At 30.1% G+C, this 23,684-nt stretch overlaps 1 protein-coding gene and 1 long non-coding RNA gene across 4 annotated transcripts; one reads left to right on the top strand and one right to left on the bottom strand.

Annotated features, from left to right (window-relative positions):
• Positions 1 to 5: 5 nt before the first annotated feature.
• Positions 6 to 23,649, bottom strand: LOC130441024 (bestrophin-4-like). 3 transcript variants are annotated; one of them, XM_056774481.1, is made up of 11 exons: positions 23,388 to 23,649; positions 18,393 to 18,503; positions 15,719 to 15,890; positions 9,987 to 10,189; positions 9,728 to 9,896; positions 8,425 to 8,646; positions 6,713 to 7,040; positions 6,435 to 6,610; positions 6,217 to 6,347; positions 4,952 to 5,113; positions 6 to 4,270 (listed from the first exon to the last, which is right to left on the bottom strand). In XM_056774481.1, the coding sequence occupies exons 1-11, from the start codon at positions 23,456 to 23,458 to the stop codon at positions 4,135 to 4,137; spliced, it is 1,881 nt and encodes a 626-aa protein (XP_056630459.1). In that variant the 5' UTR covers positions 23,459 to 23,649; the 3' UTR covers positions 6 to 4,134. The 3 variants fall into 3 exon arrangements, with proteins under 3 accessions (XP_056630459.1, XP_056630460.1, XP_056630461.1); XM_056774482.1 differs by lacking the exon at positions 23,388 to 23,649 and adding an exon at positions 21,738 to 21,784; XM_056774483.1 differs by lacking the exons at positions 18,393 to 18,503; positions 23,388 to 23,649 and adding an exon at positions 15,516 to 15,659 and having other exon boundaries at positions 15,719 to 15,836.
• Positions 8,753 to 21,835, top strand: LOC130441025 (uncharacterized). Its single transcript, XR_008909581.1, has 3 exons — positions 8,753 to 8,773; positions 9,411 to 9,516; positions 21,813 to 21,835. It is a non-coding gene; the product is annotated as an uncharacterized LOC130441025 (long non-coding RNA).
• Positions 23,650 to 23,684: the final 35 nt, after the last annotated feature.

The following is a 23,684-nucleotide window of genomic DNA, read 5'->3' on the forward strand; positions in this document are numbered from 1 at the left end:
TAAAACTTTAAAATACGTTTATTAAAACAATAAATTGTTTGTATAACTCGTGTAAATTTAGAATACTGCTTGTATATCTAATACTACAACGCTTGGAAATTTTTATGCAATTCAGACTGGTTCAAAATCACCAAGCGCAAAGCGTACATTATTCAATCTTGGTGCGTTTTTAATATGACGTTATGTCATTAAAAAATGAGCGATTAGAATAGAAAATTCTAGTAATCGATTAAAGCGAGTTTGTAAAATCTTTGCACAAGTTTTTTTTAATATACCAGACTAACAGAAAAATTTTAACGAGTTGAAAGTAGATTATGGTGAGAAATAATAGTCACAAAATTTTTCTGTTACATTATCTACTTCAATTTTTAAAAACATTTTTATCACATTCTTTCAAATGTATGATCTTATGGTATGTAACTATGAAACACAAAATATTGAAGAAATAAAACCAAGTTTAAATTTCTGAAGCCATTGGTGATTTTTACACTGTGTACTACCACTATACCAATAGTCACAATTACACTCTGTGACATAAACAGTTCACCTTTAGTCTTTTATAATGATAACTTCATTATGGATACGACAATATAATTATACTGTTGGTTAGAGGGTAGTAAACAGTATGTTTGGTTTCAGAAAACGATAACTTTGTTAATCAAATCATCAAGATGACAGTATGACAGTGTAATTGTATAATTGTGAGTGTTGGTTTAGGGGTAGTAATCAGTCTGTTGGAGATGAGGAGGAATATTTCGAAGTTTCAAACTTTCAACTAAAGGATCGGAAACATGGTACAATTAGACTAGTAGAAATTAACAGAAGTGCGAGATTTTCCATTAATTACAGGTATGCCTGTATTGTTCAAACACTTCCTGGTGAACATGCACGTCCAGAAGATGCAGAATGATTTACCCGTTCCAGATATAACTATGACAAAAGATACAATGAGATTATTTCTGAAACAATAAATATATTTTGCAACCCAAGGGGTTTAGTACCATATTATTATAATCAGAAATATTGTGAAATTTCGGTATAATAACAATGTAAAAATATAAATTATGGTTCAATTATGTGATCCAAGCCTCCAAATCACCAATAGAAAACTATTCAATATTGTTGTGATTTCAATATTGACCTCCCTTGAGGCTAAGTCAATAAAAAATGAATAGAAAATTCTAGTAATCGAATAAAACAAGTATGCAACATCTTTTTTAATATACCAAAATAACAGAAAACTTTGTTAAAAGTAGATTATGGTGAGAAATAATTGTTAGAAAATTTTTCTGTTATCTTTATGAAAACAGTTTGATATAAATTAAATTTTTTCAAATAAATACTCTTATGGTATATATCTATGGAACTTAAAATTTTAAATAAATGAAACCAATTACAAAAAACTCTTGGTTTGAATTTCGAAAACCATTGGTAATATTTACACTTAACGCATTGTTTACTACCACTACAGATTAAACAATACAGATGTCTCAATAAGACTGAGAAACGAAATTATGAGAAAAATACAATGCTAAACATCACCAATTTAAATTTCCGAGGTTATGACGGGGAGTGGGAGCTACACCAACAGTTACACTTACACTATATGTGATGAAAACTTTTTTATGGAAACTGACGTCAGACAGTGTAATTGTGAGTGTTGGATTAGGGGTAGTAAACAGTATATTCAGTGTCTGAAAATGATAAATTTGTTTAGAAGATGCCAATAGGACAGTGTAATTGTAAGTGTTGGTTTAAGGGTAGTAAACAGTATGTTCAGTGCCTGAAAACGAAAACTTTGTTATCAAGATGCCAGTACGATATTGGAATTGTATAATTGTGAGTGTTAGCGTAGTGGTTATAAACAATGCATTTAAAAAGAACACTACGTGAAAAAAAATTTTGATAAATGCTATTGCAATTATCATAAATCAAATGTAAACTCTTGAATACACTGTATACAAATAAATAAACCTAAAAAACGAAATTATAAAAGTATTTTTTCTAGGTTAATAAAGTAAACTGAAATTATCTCTTATAAGGAATGGAATATGTATCAAACTATTTTTGTTCCAACTTATCTATAATCTAAGCTATACTGGAATGGAAATCAGATTTCACAAAAAATGAACTGTTTATACAATTAATCAATTGACATTGTACTATAGATATTTTCGATCACTCAGGACAGATGACTCTAATGGTAAAAATTACCCGCCATAAACTAGAAAATTGTGTTATTTCATGTGCATAAAAGAAACCATTTCACTATAGACATGTCATGTTTTGTAAGAAAATTCTAAAGGAGATAATATCAAAACATGACATGCTTCTATACCTTCTATTAAAATGTTTCCTCTGACCAATAAAACTGATTGAATAGTTGTAGCTGTGAATTTAAATAAAATGTAATCAAAACTCATACCTAAACAGTAGTTCATGGGTTTATAGTGAGTTCTAATTACCATTACTGTAGTTATCACTGGAGTCATTGAGAAGACCTATAATCTATGAGATATGGCTTCCACAATATTGTTTGAAATTAAAAAATGTGAATATTGACATCCCACACTCAATTATCCTTATCATGGATATAAAATTATTTACATCTGTTTATTTTCAATATCAACGACCCAGTACTGTCTTGAATATGACATGCTATTATTTATAATTTTACAATTTGACTTGTATACACATTTTTATATACTACAATAAGTACAATTCTGTTATACATTAAGTCCTAAAAATAAAGAAAAAGTACTTTTATTTTGAAAATTATGGGTATAATGGGTAATGGCAATTATTTTTTGTTGTCAAAGTTTAATGAATAAAATCGTTTTTTGAATTTATTACCTATAATAATAACTACGAAGTCATAGATAAACTATAGTTACCAACCCAAAGTAACTATAATTATTTATAAATTTCATGTACCGATACTTCAAAATAAATGGTATCAAATGTAACCATTTGTTTTTTAATAAAACGTCGCTTAAAATTATTTACTTTGATTGGTTACTAAGAGAGAATCAACGAATAAAAATGAAAAGTTATGCAGAAGCCAAAGACAAATCTGTTCCAAAACAAAAAACCAAACGACCTTCTACCTCCTCTAGTGATTCCGATACTGAAGTGCAAGAGGAGAGGCATGGATAAGATCAAATCAATGTTTTCGTTGGTATCATGAAGAATGCACAGGAACTGACAAAAATGTTGGCTTCATTAGTGAAATTTGTTCGGATTGATCACCCATTTTTCTCTATTTTTGCTTCTTGGTTTTTGATTAAATTTTAAGACCTTTGCCTTTCTGTTACTTTTCGAGTGTTCCTGAGAATAGTACATAAACCATTATTTTCCAAATGTTGCATAGTATTTTAAATAATGATTAATGTACTTTTGTGCTTTTTCTCACGATTAATTGAAAAAAATGAATCTATATGGATACCCTTTTAAAATATCCAAGAATACATATTATATAAATATTTACCAACGAACAACAGCTTGAGATTCACTTAATAAAGAAATTGTTGATTAAAGCAGAAAAGTATCCGATCATAGGCTAATTTCTTCTATTTTCATTGAGTCATATGTAAAAAATTTTATATTCAGGTTGGTGTTATAAAATCTCAAGAGCCATATCTAATAGTTCCAATAGTCTTTTAACAATAATAAATATACACCTAATTCTAATTTTTTTTATACATTATTATAAATGTATTGTCAGGTTTCCACAACACAGATAAGTATCACAAATGAGTCTGTTTATTATAATAACCATTATAAAATTAGTTAGAGCAACTTTAAAGTACTCTCAGTAAAACAGTTCGAAGCAAATTTATCAAAATCTTTTTATATTATTGTATACAGAGTGAAACAACTAATGTCTAGTATGGAGCAGAAAATTTCTATTCAACTCCAAAAAATTGGTTGCTTTTAAACCTTGGGAGAATTACATTTTTATAAGCACGGCGTTAAACCAAAAGAGATATTTCACTATAAATAAATTATTATTATTATTATAAGATAACCTAGAACTAATATATCAACAAATATTAAAAGAAAATTTTATACAATGTTATTAATATAAAAAGGTATTTATATTTTTTCGTTGAGAAAAACAATATTTAATACCAGTTAAATATTTGGCATAACGGGCGTTTTGCAAGTGGGAGTAGGTGTTGTTGATGTAGCTTGTGATGATGATTGCCGGCTTAATACAACATCCACATCATCGGCTTTACCAAAAGATCTTGAAATCGTCTCCTTCATACTAAAACATAAACCCAAGGAATTAATCAAAAAAAAAAAAAAAATGAAAATATTGATGTCGAACTTCACAAAAACATAATTTTCAAGTTTTTCTTAAACTAATTTTGTGTTTGTATTACGAATTTGAGAAGATTCAGGATAAAATTGAAAACTTGTGTAGATTCCCTGAATTTCTGAATCCCCTGCTTACAGTTGATTAATTTCTTGTTTTGGGTTTCCACATGTGCAGATATAACAAGATTATTTTGTAGTAACAGCTTGCACTTGTTTTTTGATGAAAAATTCTTCAAAATAATTTATATTCGTTCATTTTAGTCTGATATGATTATTAAAAATTGTTTATTACAGTTTTGTAATAATGGCATATGAAAGAAAAATGCCAACTACCAAATAACCCAAAGCAAAAATAAAGAGTTTAAAGTTTGAGATTAAGGATTAAGAGAAATAATCTGTTTTTGATAACGAAGACTAAGTACAAAAATCAGACTGTTCTGATATGGAGCAAAGTAGAGAATTAAGGACTCTGCAACAATATTTTATACTTTAACATCTAGTTCAAAAGGAATTTTTTAGAGTTATGAGCTGTTACATTACTTTTTAAACGCAGAAAGGTTTTATGCATACAAATTTGATGATTTTTGTGTACTTAATAACTTACTCTTACATTTGAGGCAACACTTACCGACTAATACGTTCTTCTTCTCTAAGTTTTTTCAATCTAGAAAATTCATCGTCGTCATCATCTGTCACAGATCCTCCTATACTCACTCCATCATTACCGTCATGCGACATACCAGGAATAGATCTTGATATTGGACCAAATGGATCGAAAATATTTGAATCTCTGAAATACAAGAAATCATATTTTAGTTTAGGTTCCAGAATTTTGTATTCAAATTCTTCCTCTCAAAAGTATTTCTTATAATTGGTTGGTATGTTGATAAGTCACGTAAACAGCTTCTTAAAAAATACTAAAAAAATATAATATTGATTCGCTATATGATTTTTAGTCTCTACTAATCAACATACGTATTGGGAAAAGAAATCATTTTTTTTATTACATGCATGAGATATACCTATTACCTACAAAATTTCTCTAATGAGTATTAATTGGTAAATAAAAATAAAGACCTAATAGGTAAATAATGAAACATTATCTTTATTTTTTAAAGAAACAAAAAGGCATTTTTTTATTTTTTGTAAGAAACAAATAGCCTCGAATATTTAAACTCTTACACATACAAAACACTGGAAACACAATGGATGCTGTTAAAATCATTTTAACATTTTTAGTAAGTTCAAATTTGCGTCTTCTAACCGATTATAGGCGGAGATCGTCTCAAACGCGCCAGATTTTTATTCCCAAACTACAGTGGTTGGTGGCTTGGATGGCAGAGAGTAGTGTTTTAGATGGTAGACAAGTGACACCGAATTGCGTGTCTCAAATAATCAATATGTACATTATTAATTATCTTCATTTCTCCAATACTTAGTTATGGCTCATAGTTAGTCTAAGTGATAGAAATTAACCTTTGATGAGTCAACCAGTTGCTTCTTATAATTATTTGCCGACACGTCACGAGATACACAGCGTTGCAAACCGTTGAGTATTCGTTTACATGATTTTGATTTTTTATGAGAATTACAACCGCGCAATTTAAATGTATGCCGATGTGTCATTCTTAAGTTCCTGATAGTAATTATTATGTCTCATTTTTTTTGTATTTTTTTAAAGCTTTATCTCTTAATATGTGTATAAAAATAATATTCTGTATTATCGAAGGTTGTTTAAGACGAGACAAAAATCATAATACAAATGCTTTTTTGTAACTAGAAAAAAGTATTAAAATAATATCCTACAATAATAATAAATATTGGAATATTTTTCTCTACCCAAATTTAACAGTTGTGTTATAATATGAGTAGGGAAGATTATTTTTTACTTACAAATTGTTGAAGCTATTGGAATGTGGTACGTCTATTGGTGAAGAAGGAGATGGTGGACCAAACAAACTCATTACAGTTGGTCGGGGTTCCTTAAAGGATCTCTGTGAATTTATAGTTTGCTGTTCATCAACCTAATAAATATAATAGAGTCTTGAACCTACGTATTCGATATTGGTTTTATTTACGATTGAATATTTCGAGATCCAATTAATTCTCACCTCTTCAATCACATCGTCCGCAATCTTTTTAACGCTTCCGGCGTGTTTGGGATAAGATGATTGAGACATCAAATTGTTCATTTCGTTTCCTTCAACTTTCGCATCATTTTTGCTTTCATCTCTACTAAAAAATCTCTTCAGCATATTCGTAACTGAATTATGTCTTGATATAGAATCTGAAAAAAGGGCAAATTCGATAGAAAAAAATCCAAATAATTTTCTTCTTTTATTAAATTAGTGAATTATTTATCTGAATAATGATAATTATAGATTCTTACCAGGTACAGATTTTCCTATTAAAGAGTTTTGTGATCCCTTCGATCTAAATGAATTCGGTCGAGGTTTAGCTGAAAATGTAATTGGACCTCCATCTAAACCTGTCACATAAGACTGCATATCATACATTTTATTTGAACCGTACTGATTTGTTTCGAAATCTTGAGGTCTTGTTGCTATATTAGCCGTTGAAGGAAGTGGATGTGTATCTCTTATAGCTCTGGCAGCTTCTGTGTATGGTAACTCTTGTGGAAAAACTTCGTCCCAATATTGATCTTTAACCAATTCGGGATGATCATGGTGGATTTCATCGACAATTAAATAAGCCACCTACAAATTTCAATAGATCTATTTTTAATACAGTATTATAATTGAACGATTCGGGTGAAACGGTGGAACTACATTTGAGTAAGTAAGAAAAATACTGTTTTAAGAAATTACACATTTTAATGATTTCACGTTCATTAGAATTCTACTTTACTTGATTTATGATAATGGTTAATGTTTTAAATCAAATAATTATATTATCGGCTTTCGAATGTTAGGTACAGCCACAGGAATGTAAGCATTAGGGAGGTGGAGGGTTCTTTTTTGCCACAATGTGAGTAAATAAATAGTAGTGTTCAATGGTGCTTTCACCAGTAGGCTGTAGATTTCAAGAGGCGGTAAATTTTGTTTAAAAATTTTTCTTTCGATTTACAAAATTAAAAAAAATATATTGTTAATACAAAGAAAGAGTTTTGAAACTTTTGCAGAAATAAAAGTAATTCAATAAAAATTAGAATATGGAAGTATATGCAGTATACTAAATACTTGATTTGCTAAATGTTTTGTAAAATATACCATTAAAAATCATGAATTTTTAGAATAATGATATAGAAACAGGAACGAGTACTTTTATCTAAAAGAATTTTGATCAAACCAAGTTCTGGATCATTATAAAGTCTGTCTTTGTTCCTACGAGATGTGAATTTAGAAAATATTTATCCATACTTTGTGTACACCAACGGTACACCAAACTGTTCCGGTAAGAGAAGCTTTCTTTGCTTGAAAAGAGTGGAGAACTACTAATGACTAATTTAAGTAAAGCTGAACGTTTTAGCTTTTTTATGCATTAAGTCACACCTGATGAACAAAATTTCTTGTCGATATAATTAATGATTTTGTGAGTTCAAAAGCTTGTAAAATGTATTCTAATGTTTTTTATAATTGAGCTTAACCAACAGATAATTAAGAAAAGAAAGTTATTTTATTTTTGTAAAACTATGAGTGTAAAAAGATTGTATTAACGTTACTCGTTGTGTTGACTTCCTTCCTACATACCTCACCCTACTTTAAAAGTACATGAATAAAATTTTATTTGCTTGAAATGTTTATTTGCAGTGAAAATAATCAAGAATCTTACTCTCTAAGACAATACCTTTGATCTAAAATCACCAAATTGAAATATTATTGATAAAAAATGTAATATAAATAATTGTGAATTGAGGTATCGAATTTCAGAGATTAGTAGAGGCGGCAAAAGATAAATAGCCTTCAGGAGCAAATCTGCATATCCCCTACCAGTGGTGTTCAATACAAAACAATGTATCTATACATTGGGTATTGAATTGACATGATTTTTAATATTTGAAACTGTTTAAATAGACATACATGAACCTCATGAACTACTCTTTAAAAACATCATATGGCAATATGAACGGTTGATTATTACCTGTAAGTTTCTATCAACCATCCAATTAACCTCAAAATCGTCATCGTCATCGCCAAAAGGATTTATCATCGATTCGGCCACTTTTAACCATCCAATGTAGAAGAAGAATTGTAAAGTTGTAAAAATTGGAAAAAACAAATCGAAATTGTACTTATTGTGTGTTGTCCATTGATGAGCCATAACGTTTGTGATAAAATAACTGTAAACTGCCAATGTAACTACCTAAAAACAGATTATCAAACTGGTGATTAATCACGAATGAATAGTTAAAACAAAATATTAAATTCTGATTACGAGTTGAAAATCAACTCAAGTTCAATTGGTCTTGTGTCCACAATTTTTGTTTTTGGTAATATATTCACAATAACAACCAATTCCAAACTCAAACTATTTGGTTGCTGAATTTTGTACACTTGCTTGCTTCAATTACAGTAATCATGCAGGGATGAATTTACATACCAAGAATGGTGGACGTGGTTAAGAAATTCGCGGGCTTTTGACTTATTTCGTCATCCCCTTTTTTCAATTTTCCAAAAGTGACAGGTGGTAGTCAAAGCAATTTGTTCGATTCATGGAATAATAAAAAATAAGCTGATTTATATAAAAGAAAGTCTAAAACGCTTTGGTGTAGCTCCTGAAGATAAACGGGGAAAGCATTTATGTATGTATGGATTTAGAGTCTCGTATACACTACGATCCAAACTATCTGGGTTTATTGCGTCCCCTTTTCTTGCTGCGATGCTGAAGAACCCAGTGTTTACAGATGATTCATCAATCCCAGTCCTTTTAAAAAGTCTAGAATGTGGGATGACTTTAATAGCCAGGCAACAGTGCCTCAATAGAACTGTTAGTATTGTTCTTACTTAGATAGAAATACATTCTGCAGATCTACTCCGGTTATAGTTTCCCAGAAGAGTCTTTGTTTGTCTCGGTCCTTGTAAGTTATCCCAATAATTGGTTTTGCTCTTATCTATCTTCTTTTACAGTGCTTTTGCCATTGATCTGCCTAAGTTTGTAGACCTGATGTACCTCGTGCGATGTTGTAGTCTAAAAGCGGTGACATTTTTGAAAAACCTGGCACATAACTAACAGGTAAGTTTGAAGTACTTCATCATCATCAAAAAATAGTTTTTGAGGTTATGAATGTACATTTATGTATATTCATCATCATCACACATTTCAATCCTTTGAATTACGGCTATCGCTTTTGGCGCTTTAAATCCTTGTACTTTTTTATTTTGTTTTTGAGACAGATTTAGAAACATAAATGTATCAAAAGGTATAAGAAATTGAAGAAATTTACCTGGGTATAAACCAAAGGAATATTTATATGATCATAAGTTAAAAGTAACCCGCATTGGCCTCTGAATTTATTCATTTCATCTATTATTGTTTTAACGGCAAAATCATCCCTAATTCGCCCTTCCTTGCGAGCTCTAGTTACTATACTAGAGGCCCAAACTAATGGTAACCTACAAAACATAAATGTAACTAATACCGATTGACATAATGATAACGAAATTAATATTCTTTAAAATAATAATAATACGAGATAATCCTACCAATGTTTCGAATATTTTGGAAATTTTTTATCAAGATCAGACATAATATCTTTTTCGCTAGGTTGTAGAAGACCAGCATCTACAAAATGATCCAAAGTAGGGAAACGTTTTTTCACTCGAGGAGAGATCATAGTAAAAACCATTGTAACACATAAACACATATATCTCATTATTGTTCTTCTCATAACTCTACCACGTTCATCCTAAAAAACAAAACATATTTTAAGTGGATAAATGATACAATAAAATTGGCATTTAGTCATCATTTAAAGCTAGATTTGTTATTGTATTACAAAAACCCTTGTAGGTTATCCACGATTGTTGTATAATGTACCCATAATACATCTGCTTGCTCGACTTTAAAGCATTAATCACTGCGGTGATTAATGGGTATTATTAATCACTGCTGTCAGATATTTTCTTGATTTAGTTATATTAACTTGTGTTGCTACAAAAATTCGATTATGAAACTCTATCTTGTAATCCAAATATCTCAATTCAATTCTGTTGTCATGAAAAAATTTAAAAAGGAGATTTTTCCTAGACCAGACTTAAACCTGTCAATATTATTGTTTATCTGTTGAAATAAGGGTACTTGCATTGTTTGAGAAAAAAATAGTTTAAGGTAGTTTATATACAACTTTTATTATAATTTTTTGTTAATTTTTTTATCAATATTTTTATAAAAAAAATAATTGGAAGTTCGAAAAATTTGTAGGTAGTTTAAACATTTCAGTAAGGCCGCCATATTGAGTGACCTCATAGGTATAGAATATGAACATATGATATAAAGTAAATAAGAAAGTTATTCTCTCGGTTATTCTAAAATAAAAATTTGGTTAATCTGAAAAATGGAAGTATATAAATTGTGTTTTGTACCAGGATGTAAAAATACCACGACTTTCTAATATATCTTCTACTGCCTTGTACCCAATTCCACAGGAAGTTTCAAGTCCTACATAAGTTTTACCCGCCACTAATCTAGCAAGCCTTTCCGGAACCTATTGGAGGGTAAATTTTCTTTTCGCCTAGCTTATTCTTGTTAAGACAATCTCACAATCTCAAACCAGCCCGGATCCTGGATCTAAGGATATTGGTGCGCAGAGCTCCTAACCTAATCTAACCAAAGATTAAACCGCTCATAATAGCTAAATATTCGTATTGTTGACTTTTGACATATATATATATATATATATATATATATATATATATATATATATATATATATATATATATATACAGTACTTATGTACAAGTTTAGAAATAAAAATCATTGTTTTTCAAACATCTCCGTCAATATAAGCTGTTTTGCGTTATTCATCCGTTTTAGGGCAGCCAGGTCACGCATTCGCTTGACGGTGAGCAGTTGCAAGTGGTCACACTCGGGCTGACGCTCCATCCACTTCAAAGCAGTCTCGAGGCCTGCAAATGCTTCACTAGCTGATGGTCCAGCGTCTACTTCAACATCAGCAGAAAGTTCTTCTTCCACTTCCACTTCAACATCTTCTCTCACACTTTCAACAATTTCATCGTCATTGAGGATTTGAAAACCAGGGTCAGACGTGTCACAAGCCATCCACTTTCCTACATCTTCAGCACTTACTTTTGTACAACCAGGAATTTTTACAATCATTTTTCTTATTTCCTCTAGTGGCAACGCATCTGCATCATCTTCATCCTCTCCATTTTCTTGTTTCTCATTTTCTTCAGATTCTTTTTTTTTGTTCTTCTCAGACGGTAGGCCTTTCAGTTTATTCCACGCACGTCTTAGCGTCACTTAGACTTTTTTTGGACAAATTTTTTTCTGAAAGTGATTCGGATAATCGGCGATTCGGATAGTCGGAGTTCGGATAATTGGAGTTCTACTGTATATATATATATATATATATATATATATATATATATATATATATATATATATATATATATTGTAACGTTTTTCTTGTTTATTTACCCTCTTTCTATTCTTGGGATGAATTAATAAAAACTGTCTCTTACGTTTTTAATTTATTCAACTACTATACACTACACTTAACTAACTTAATAATTCACTTAAATAATTTCTGCGATTACTTTTACTAATTAAATTTTTCCACTACGACTATTTATTTAAAACTAAGCTAACTGCGTTTACACAAATCATTTGTATAACTTAATAAAATTCTACAAGGTTCTAGAACAAAAAGAAACAAAAGAAATAAATAAATATACTTTCCTAGAAATTATTTAAAAGAAATAATGTAAATAGATCGGCCGCTATAATAGAAATTTCTAAAAGGAAACATCAAAGGCGCTTTCGCCATTTATAAAAAATGTAAAAGGCGCAGTGCGAATTCGCCAAATTCCATTGTAGCTGGATAGGGCCGGTCTAAGGACCCATTTCGCCAGATTTTTCGTAACAATATGAATAATTCTAATAATTAATTTTCCATTTTCAAATCAATATTTGAGAAATGTGTCTAGTAGAATACTTATTTTGATTTTGGTCTATTATAAACTGGGAATCGTAATAAATCGCAGACATAAATTAAGTCACTCAGTTTTTCAAGTTCAAACTTTGGTATCTACTTTGACATTACCATACACTTGTTTTTAATTAGAATTATATCATTTTAAGATAAATTAGTGGCATTGGTACTTTTAATCTAAATCCAAGATAATATTGTAATAGATCCTTCTTATCAAATGTGGTTTTAATATTGTAAAAATAAAAATAGTTGTCGTTTCAATTGGTGTTAATCTTGTATGAATTCACTAAAGTATTTAAGTCCCTTTTTAACTTTTTGAATCACGATAAATTTGTAAAAGTAGGAAAAAGATTTTGAAAAGTTGCTAGATTGGTGGATATAACACAAAATTTAACTGAATATAATATGCGGGTCAAATAAATTTAGTCTGTAAAAAATATATAACACATTATTTATTTAAATGTATCAATACAGAATTATTAGTAGGATAATAATGATGAAAAAAAAAACATGGAAATCGGGAAAAAGTTTTTGCCTACCCATAATAAATTGATTAAATTTTAAAATAAAACATTTTAAGAAGTTTCTCTTCCATATTGTCAAGTTATGATCGAAACGGTGTCTTAGAAACCAAAAATAAAAGTGTCCGTTATTTGTTTATTATTCTACAAATGTGAATTATTTTTATGACTGTAGTTTAGTCCCAATTTGGACCAAGACATCTTATTGTTAAGTTTTCATTCTCGCAAATTCAGAATTGTAAATTTCATAGTGGGTAAAACCTAAGAACTATCGGTTGAAAATTATGGATAAATCGCAAGTCCTCATAGAAAGATCTCGACGTACCGTTGACTTATACGTGAAAAAATTGGCATCCATCAGGAACTTTTTGAATAGAAAACGCTCAGAGCGGTCTCGAAAAACCACAACCACTGAAGATAAACGTCTTGTGTTGATTAGTAAACGCGATCGAAGACCCACGGACCTGGAGATAGCAACTCAGGTGATTGAATTTAGCGATCTACCTTTGAGAACTATAATGTAAAGGAGATTGGGAGAAGCTGGTCTTTTTGGAAGGGTGGTAGTGAAAAAACCTCTTTCAAGACATCAAAATAAAATTAAGAGGTTTCAGTGGATCGAAGAACAAAAAATGGATGCATGAAGAATTGAAGAGAGTTTTATAGAATGATGAGTCAAAATTCGAGGTTTTTGGATCTAAGAGAAGAGGTTTTGTGGCAGGTCAAAGGAAGAACGGATGTTAAATCCATGTCCAATCTCGACTGTAAAACACGGCTGTAGCTCGGTGAGGTGGAGGCGACTGGAGACCTGGTAAAAATTGAAGAGATTTTGAAGACTGTATAACAACGATCTCGAGCATTCCTCGAAGCTATACAAAGAATATTTGAAAGAGTCAACAAGGAGTAATGTATTGAAAGTAATGATGAAACCGATCGTATTGTTTTTATTTGTTGTGTATCGCGCAAAATAGAAGGTGGGGGTATTGTATAATATTGTATAGAAGTTAGAAAAATTATGCAGTTAATTAGTATATTTCTTTCTAACCGATTATTTATCAATATAATAACACGACAAACGAAGTTAGTACTGAACACACTATTTACAGTACCACCAAGTTATCGTCTTCAGTAATTGAAGGTAAACTGTTTAGTAAACAGTCTCTGAAGACGATAACTTATCGGAACACGCGTCGGACAGTATAATTGTGAGTGTTGATGTAAACAGTGTGTTCAGTGTGAATATCACCAACGGTTCCAAAACTTAGTTACTCGAAGTTTAGGTACGACTACGCAGCTATCAAATATTTCGCAGTATACTAAGAATGCCATTTCTTGTTAGCAGTACTTAAAAGCATTGGTGAATGGAATTAATTCACAATAAACATTTCTAAACGATAAAAAAATGAATAGCTTAAAAATTCAAACTATTTATCATTAATTTACACACTTAAGACGTAGTTTGCACAACGAGGATGGTCCAAGAAGGACTGACCTAGAGATGGCGGTAGTTGATTCAAAAATACCACTGTATTATATACAACATATGTTTCAAGTTTGAAGACGCCATCAGTGATGCCAACTTGGGAATTTAAACAGAGGGGTTTTTTCGGGAGTAAAAAATTTTAGGGAGAAAATAAATATCTTCCTCGATCGGAATTCTTTCGCTTAAACAAGCTAGAGCCTGCAGAAAAATAATATTAAGAATGTGTAAGTTTTGGAATTTTAATGAAAAATATATTGTGACCCTCTATCGTTCGTTTCATCAACTTGGTGGTGTTATGTTTAAATGTCAGAACAAAAGTAAACAATTTTTTATTGAGAATGTTTTATATGCATCTGAAATACAGTATTGCAGCGGTCGACCAAATGAAGTGACGACTCCAGAAATGTTGAAGAAAATCCACAAAGCTGACACTGGATGATCGTTGATTGAAAGTGCGCGAGCTAGTAGACATAATAGGCATTTCAAAAATTGCGGTACATCGTATATTAACTGAAAATTTGGACATGAAAAAGCTATGCGCAAGATAGGTGCCGCGTTTATTCACAATGGAACAAAAACAGGGCCTTAAAAATATTTCCATCGAGTGTTTCACTGAAATAAAGCCGAATTGTTGCGCTGTTTTATAATCATGGATGAAATGTGAGTCCATCACTTCACACACTAAAGAAAAGAAGAATCAAAACAATGGACTGAAAAGGGAGAACCCGCTCCAAAGAAACTAAAGACCATTCCATATGCAAGCGACGGTTATCAGGGATACGCGTGGGATAATTTTTATCGACTATCAACGGTAAGTGTAATTCGAACTTATCGCAATGTTTGAAATGGTTCGGTAGTCAAAGATTCTGCAACAATGAGGAAGTGATGTCGGCAGTTAATGGTTATTCTGGGGAGCTTGACGATTCTTATTATAAAAAAACGAATCGATCTTATGAAACATCGTTGGGAAAAGCGTTTTCTTTGTTGGACCATCCTCGTATATATAAATTTATTATGTTAGAAGCACATATTTGTTCACATTTTAAAAATATTTACATACACTTTCAAGTCCCATATATCGATAAATCTTCTAATAATTAGGGTAGGAACATTGGTAAAAGAACTCGTGTGAATTTTGATGACTGAAATTCGAAAACACGGTTTGCCTTTATTATCTTGTATTTTTTCTGTTCGAATTCACTCACTGTTAGAAAAAATGATTGACAGAATTGAAAAAAATGTTTTTGTTATCTCGATACTTACATGACCATGTACTGTAGCGCTAACGAAAACAGCTACCGGATCCGGATGAGGAATAGCTCTGTATTGACTCCACCATCTATTCATTACTACAGTAACATAAAAACCTAATACAAACGATAATGGTATCAGATTTGCATAATCATCACAATATCGAACAATGTTCTCGAAAATCCTAAAAATAAATCAAATTTATTTACAATTTTCTGAGTGGTCTGACATGTTGTTGTTCGTGTCACTTTTGCTAATTAAATTCGAGGAATACACGCAATGAAATGAATACAGTACTTTTAAATTATCCATTTTCAATATGAGAACGTGTTTTATTTTCTATTCGACTAATGGAAAATTATAGCAACCTATATAATGAAAGAACTGTATTATATACGTAATCAATTATATATTTATTTCATAGCTATGCCGCCACCTTTGTAAGAGTTAATTAAAAGTTACAGTTAATTTGCTCAACAGACATGGGGGGGGGGTTGAGGCCAGTGTTTTGTACTTTAGAAAAGAGGATTCTAATACGGCAGCTTTGGTTAACATGTTTAATAAATACACGTGGTGCGACATTCGCAGTTTTATTTTAACAAAATAGCTCGAATCCCCATTTTATTAGTTTCTTTATTTTCTGGTTTCATCATGTTAATCAGCGTGAAAAGTACTCTTACTTTGCTAATTTAATAGACTTCGTTATTAAAAAAGTTAGCAATAGTCCGCACTTAGTTTGAAACACCCTGTATACCCATAGCTTTCAATATTTCAAGTGTTATTTGGTCGCGTCCTGCAGCTTTTCCATTTTTTAGCCATTTGATCGCTTCTATAACTTCTTCCTTCGTTATCTTTTCTTTGTTTTCATCGTAGTTCTCTTTTTTACTCATTTCATTAGTTTCTTTATTTAGTTCATTATTATCTTCTGTTCCTATCAGTAGAATATTATATTAAACTTCCAAAAAAAAAACGATAAAATCTTCTTTCTGACCAAAACGACTCGATATTCCAATCCGTAGTGCGATATTGCTGCAAGACAACGCCAGAACGCATAAAGCTCGGCTTACGATAGAAACGTTGAAGGAATTGAGTTGGGAAACACCGGAACACGCTCCTTATAGTCCCGATTTGTCGTCGTGTGACTATTATTTATTTGGTCCATTGAAAGAGGCACTTGGCGAACTGCGATTCAATGGCAATGCGGAAGTATAATCCTTCGTATGCGAATAGTTACGTGAAAAGCCGAAATATTTTTACGAAAAAATTGGAAGTGTGTAGATTGTGACAGAAATTATATAGAAAAACTGTAAAAAATTTCAGCTCTGTAACTTGATCATAAAATTTTTTATAGCAAAATTCCGGTTTATATTTGAACCACCCTCGTATATAGGTATATGACTAATTAAGACAACCCACGTACGTTTGATAGGAGCTAATTTTTAGTATTTATGTTTATTGATTTAATATTTTCATCTTATACAATGAGAATTTATTTATTCCTTTAATCTAGAAAGGTATGATTACTAAAACTGGTTGATTTTATTGCTTATAATCCTTTTATGGGACAAATAAAACATTTAAAAGTATTCATAGTTGTCAAGCGGTAAGTAGTTAACATTTTTTTTATATTACAAATCAATTTGGCAATATTTATTACGTTGTCAGAACTTTCAAAAAAATGTAGTAATCTAAACTGCGTATCATGGCTCAATAGCTACGAGAAATAAAAAGTAAGATAACTGCGAAAATAGTTAAAATATGCCTATAACATAGTAAAAAAATCAATTTAAAAATTCAATGATTGTGTCAACTCCACTATAACCGAAACAAATGGAAATGTGAACAATCTGGTGGCGCCACAATAGCATTAGGGTAAATTTTAAAGGAAATGCCAAATATTTACACCCTGGACAACTTTTCATACTTTTGTACAACGAAAGTTGTACAATGAACTATGATATTTAAATTTTTTAACTCGACATACTTCATTTCCTCTACAATTGATACCCTTTGTCTACACCAGCGCCATTCTGGTCAACAGTTAATGAGGTTAAATATGTAGATCTGTTGGTAAGGTTATAATCCATTTCTCTGTAATTTGTCTTTTTTCTATTTAATCATGCAGTCATCGAATATACTAGAGCTGTTCTGACTGTGAATATTCCGAGAAAATCTATATAACTATGATATAAGGCTCCCAACCCTCCCGGATTGCCCGGGTGACTGTTTAAGCAAAATGTAACGTATGTCAACATTTATTTTAGGTCAAGTATGACCGTTTTGGGTCTGTGAAACTGCAAGAAAAATTTCAAAGCATCAAACGCCAAACATATTCTTTTTTTCTTTATAAAAACTATGAAGAATTACCGCTGCTGAAGTTAATTTAACTTTTCATGGTATTAAACATCATCATAAAAAAGTATAATGCCGATTTTGCATGTAAAAACTGCATGTTTTGAGATGAAAAACAGACAAATATTAGATGCTGCTCAAAAGCAAAATAAATATAAATTTAAAAATTAATTAATGATTTTATTTCAATCATTTAAACATACAATTCTCCTGGTTGGTCCTTTCGAGAGTTGGCAATCTTATTATAAAGTGAGGAGAGAAATTAATTTTTGTTTAATTAATATTCCTATGTATCACAATATTCAATATAGAAAAAGAAATAATGAAAACTCACACTTTTCCTTGGTCGTCCAATAAAAATCTGTAAATTATATTCAAACCATAATATATAACTAAAAATAATACTAAATCCAACCATACTAATTTGTAGAGACTCCCACGCCACCTGTAAAGATATTAGCAAATTAATATAATTACTATTCAATACAAGAAAATCTGTTTTTGACATGTGTAAAAACCAAAAAAATAAGCATGAATGTGTAAAGCTAGCGTATAGTTGACCTAAATTGAACACTCGGTCTTACATATACGTCTGAAAACGAGAATAGCGGGGTGGGTTCATTTCCCGGGCGATAAATTACCTCACTTTGTGGCCGCCAGGTCGGCGTTGTAATCATAAGAAGGTGTCAAATCATATTAACCTAAAAATAATTAGTAATATGGGAAGGAAAAATTTCCACTATGTTAGTATAGTTCTTCCAATATCAATTGCAGAAGACAGTTATGCGAGGAACAATCAATATTTCATAAATTCGCACTTCACTCATACAAAATTAAGACATGAAAAGTAATGTTTACTCCTCGTATAAAATTCGATAAACATCTAACAAACCGTCAGTCCACGAGGACTCATCATCTCCCCTGTTTACCAATGAAAACATCGAATCGTAAACATAAATGAATTTCTGTTGGCTGGAGCTGTCGGAAGGCGTATATACACAATTTCTTCGAAATATTCCTGCCAGACAGTCTGCGATAAATAGTGGGGTCCTAATCCTATCAGCGATCGTAAAAAGATCCGACAAACAAAGAATTGCTTACTGTTATTAAAGGTCTAAAGTGAGAGGAAATTTATTATATTGACTACCTCCTTACTATTGCATATTTAACCCTATAGAGTTAATGTGGGCGAACGTAAAATCAGAATTACGAAAATGTAATCAGTCTCCAGAAAGTAAAACAGTAAAGAAGTTGTAGAACTCTTACTAGAGCTTGTCTGCAAAGGTTTCGAACCAGTTTTTATAATCTGCAATTGATAAGGGAAGAACCATAATTTTTTACAGGACATATCAGGACTTTCCATATATTTCTTTTATTAGTGAATTCCTGTACCATTTGCACAGCGAAGCTGGTATCGGTTTCACCAAATCTTCATTTTATAAGAAATGACAACATTATGCTTTCAAATTGTGAATCTAACACACAGACGGGGATCTTCAGCAGCAATTCTGACTCAGGTTACCCTTGGGACATAAACGTCATAGAATCTTAGGGTTTCTACAGGTAAAAAAGTGTTTGTATCCACAAGTTCCAGAATGTATAAACTTTGGCCATTTGTTTTGATTTTCAACACATTTTCATAAGTAATTCAGATTTTTCATGAAAACTGTCAGCATCATTAATATAATTAATAGGGAAATTTGCAGATAATTTGTTTTTATTTCAGATATCCATAGATTAATTTAGAAAATTTGATCCAATATGGTATATTTTAATCAAGTACTGTGACATTACATATGCTTATACGCATAATAATTATTTTAATTTAACCTAACTCAGATTTGTACATGACTATTTATAAATCACTATTGTTTGCTTTGTTAATTATTCAATTTTTTTATTGTTTTTTTTTGTTGGAAGGGCCTCACATTCAGAGTTGATGAGAATACTCCAGTTTTGTTTACTTGTATTCTCTAGTGAAGGATAGAATGAGTCACTTAAGGTAAAAATCTAAAAATATGAAAAAAATGCACTTATGATGGTTTACCTATGACTTAAGAAATTCTCTTTAAGATTTTACTCATACTTCTAATTCATCATTTACATTTTGAATGCATGGAATATATAATAATATGTATGATTATTTAGAGTACAAAATTATTATATATATTCAAAAATTAGAGTGTGGATTAAATTACACTAATTCATTCATTTCATTTCAATTTACAAACAAATTTTGGAAAAAATGAAAATTTTGCTGTAGATTCAATATTGCTTCTAACATAAATGATCAAATTTGTTATTTTCCAGGGCCCCTACGTACTCCTACTTATTCCTTTAATTATCCTCAAAATAATAAATTTAGTTAATTTTTTGTGATTCAATTTTGAATTACAAAATATAATCCCAAATTAGCTTCACAGTTCACTGTGTATATTCTCATGCTTCAAATCTCTAAGGATCTCCACTTACATCAGCTAATCGCTTATTAATGTGACAAAATAATGAATAAGTATTACGGCAAATTCTAATCTTATAAATTATAATGAATATTAACCTTGTGTATTACTCATTGAATAAGATATGCCATTACATATGAGTGACATCTTTGAGTTCTATCACCCGACTTGCAAAACAGTTAACAAAGTACACAAATACAAAATGATTCAGATAACAGTCAAAGTAAATATGTAATTTAACGTCATCAAAGCTATAAAATCCAATATTGACTGTAGTTATTACCACGAATATATCTCTTCCAGTAAATACATAATTATAATTAATACACCAATGACTTCCTAGTAGATCACATTCTAATTTTATCTAATGTATCATCATATCTAATAGAATGTGACTTGTTTATTCTCATCCACCAAATAGTGATGATATTATTATATAATAATAAAATAGTAAATTTGTTACTTTTTAATTATCTCTAGGTCAATGAATACTTAAATATTTATCGGTTTTTAAATTGAATTTTATTTCAAGAGAAAGTGATCATTGATATTGGTCACTAAAAAAATAATAGGGACTTTTATATTTCTTATTAGAAATAACGTTTTTAAAAACAATTTAATTCGATTTATTAAGTAAAACTACAACAGTTGAAGTCTTGAAGTCAAGCAGCCTAGGCATATCTAGGAAACGTAATATTAAAAAATATATATTAAATAAAATTCTATGACAAGTGTAATGATGACTAACTAAAAATGATGTTATATCATCTAACTACAAAAACTTTTATCTATTACATATATTATACTGAAAAAAAATTATGTCACGTACAGAAATACCAAGAAATAGATTCTAAAGAATGACGTTATGACTATAATAAAATGTTTGCAATACGATTGAACCATAAACAGAAAACTACATTTATGAAGCTAATAATAAAAAGATAACTATATTTTCAATAAATCAATAAATTATTCTTATGAAGTTTTTATCAACATTTATAAGCCAAGCGCCAGTACTTTTTTTGCTAAATCTAGAGAAGGGAGCCGCCATCTTTTTTGTTTTGAACTTTTTTTATTATAACGCTTCAAACTTTTTACAATATTTAATTTATCAAGAACTGTTAACTATATATTTAGCAAAAACCACATTGTAAAAAGTTTAAAGCGCTATAATTAAAAACACATGCTTTACACAAAAAAAAGATGTCACAAATTATTACCTATAAAAATGATTTCCACTATTTTTGTCATATGATGCGCTGTTTGCGAGTTATTCAAAAAAACGTTTTTTCCAGGATGGCAGCTGACGCAGACCCCCCTCATGACGCCGCAGACCCCCCTCATGACGCCGGTTGGTTTTACATTTAGCTAACACTCCTGAACATATTCCAAAAATAATCCGTTCTCTAAAACTTTGCATTATGAACCTACTTTTTTTGCTCTGGCACTTGGCCTATTATGATTTCACTGTTTATGGATCAAATTCAAAAATTATAATCTTAAAAAGGTTCTCTTCATATGTTTGTAGCTCACAGTATTTATAATAAAAAAACATCAAATTTCAGTGAATCAAAAACTATTGAACATAAATTTTTTTGGGAATTGTAGTCTTATTGATCCATTTATGAAGGATTAGTTGCATTGTAGTCATTTCATTTATCTAAATAATAAAACTTGAGTTTTGTCTATTATTTTTGTGCATAACTGAAGTCTCTTCTACTTTATTAATATTGATCATCTTTAAATCTCTATTTATCTGGTCTTCCCATCTTGATTTGGGTCTTCTGATTGAAATGTCTACATCTGGTTTCCATTCTCTTACTTTTCTCAAGTTATCCTCTTTACTTTTTCTATAAATGTCTTCAATTTTCTTAATATTTTTCTTCTTTAACATTCTTATTTATTTTCTTCTTATATTGTTGGTTTTGCTATATATCAGTGATATACAACATAGTTATAAAAATATTAAAATAGAAAAATGTATCGCTAAGCTGCTAATGGACCATCATTAACAACTTTTATGCCATGACAACGGTTAATTTCTCAAATACCAAAAATACTTTTTGTAATTGATTTATTGGCAAAAATATTTAAGTATCATATTGATAATAATAATAGGTTTTAAAATGTGCTTGAACAGCTTTAGAAAGTAGCTTTTGTACTAATTTCAAATAATATATTACACAAAATATCAATATTCAATCAATATCAATTTAATAACTGCATAAGTTACAACTACAACTGTTGATTCAAGTATATAAAATATACTAATAAAAAACTATCTGTCCTTATTAATCAAAACATACCGATTTAAATGAATTACAAAGATAAAATTATATCCCATACATAAATGAGTGTATTTTGCTTAATCAAATATGTGTCAATTATACACGAATTAAGGAGTGGGTATGTGTATGTATATCTAATGTACATATGTAATATTATCAATATAGGTGATATTAAAATTTGCCTATCTAAATTAACTTTTAAGATTACCAACAATAAATTAGTATTTAATAATTTCTCTTGTCTTTTGTAGTAATTTGATAGTAGTGTTATATAATAAGCATTTAATTGCCCATTCCTTGTTTATAATTTAAACTATATAAAAAGTGAATAATTAATCCAGAATCAATAAAAAATAGGAAATTCCATTTATCTACTTGAATGAAATTACATATCGCTCTATATTATTAACTTAAGGATAGTTTTGACCTTGTAGCATTTCCTAGTACTAATAATTTCCATTAAAGTAAAAATACTTGAATATTCCTTAGACAATTTTCAAAATTCCATTTTTTTCTCCTATATCCATAGAAAGGTAGAAAAGGAAACATTTTCACTATCATATTTAAGTTTACAAGGCTTACCTTCCTAACAATTTCAAAAATGGTCCCAAACCGTGCACTGTTGCAACGTCTGCATTGTATGTTACAGTCATTTTAAACAAAAGAATACAAATTGGAAATAAAACTTATCACAGTACCACTATTTTATAAGAAAGAAATCTTATAAAACATTATAAGTATTACGTTATTATCATGTTATTATTCACTATATACTTAAATGATCAGATGAGACTGGTTAACTTTTTAGCTGTTTTGCCAAAGTCTCACCAGTTAGGTTATGTTGTGTTTTTATTTCTGACTTTTGACATCCTCACTATA

This window comes from Diorhabda sublineata, chromosome 3 (genome assembly GCF_026230105.1).
Source record: "Diorhabda sublineata isolate icDioSubl1.1 chromosome 3, icDioSubl1.1, whole genome shotgun sequence".
Classification (NCBI taxonomy): domain Eukaryota; kingdom Metazoa; phylum Arthropoda; class Insecta; order Coleoptera; family Chrysomelidae; genus Diorhabda; species Diorhabda sublineata.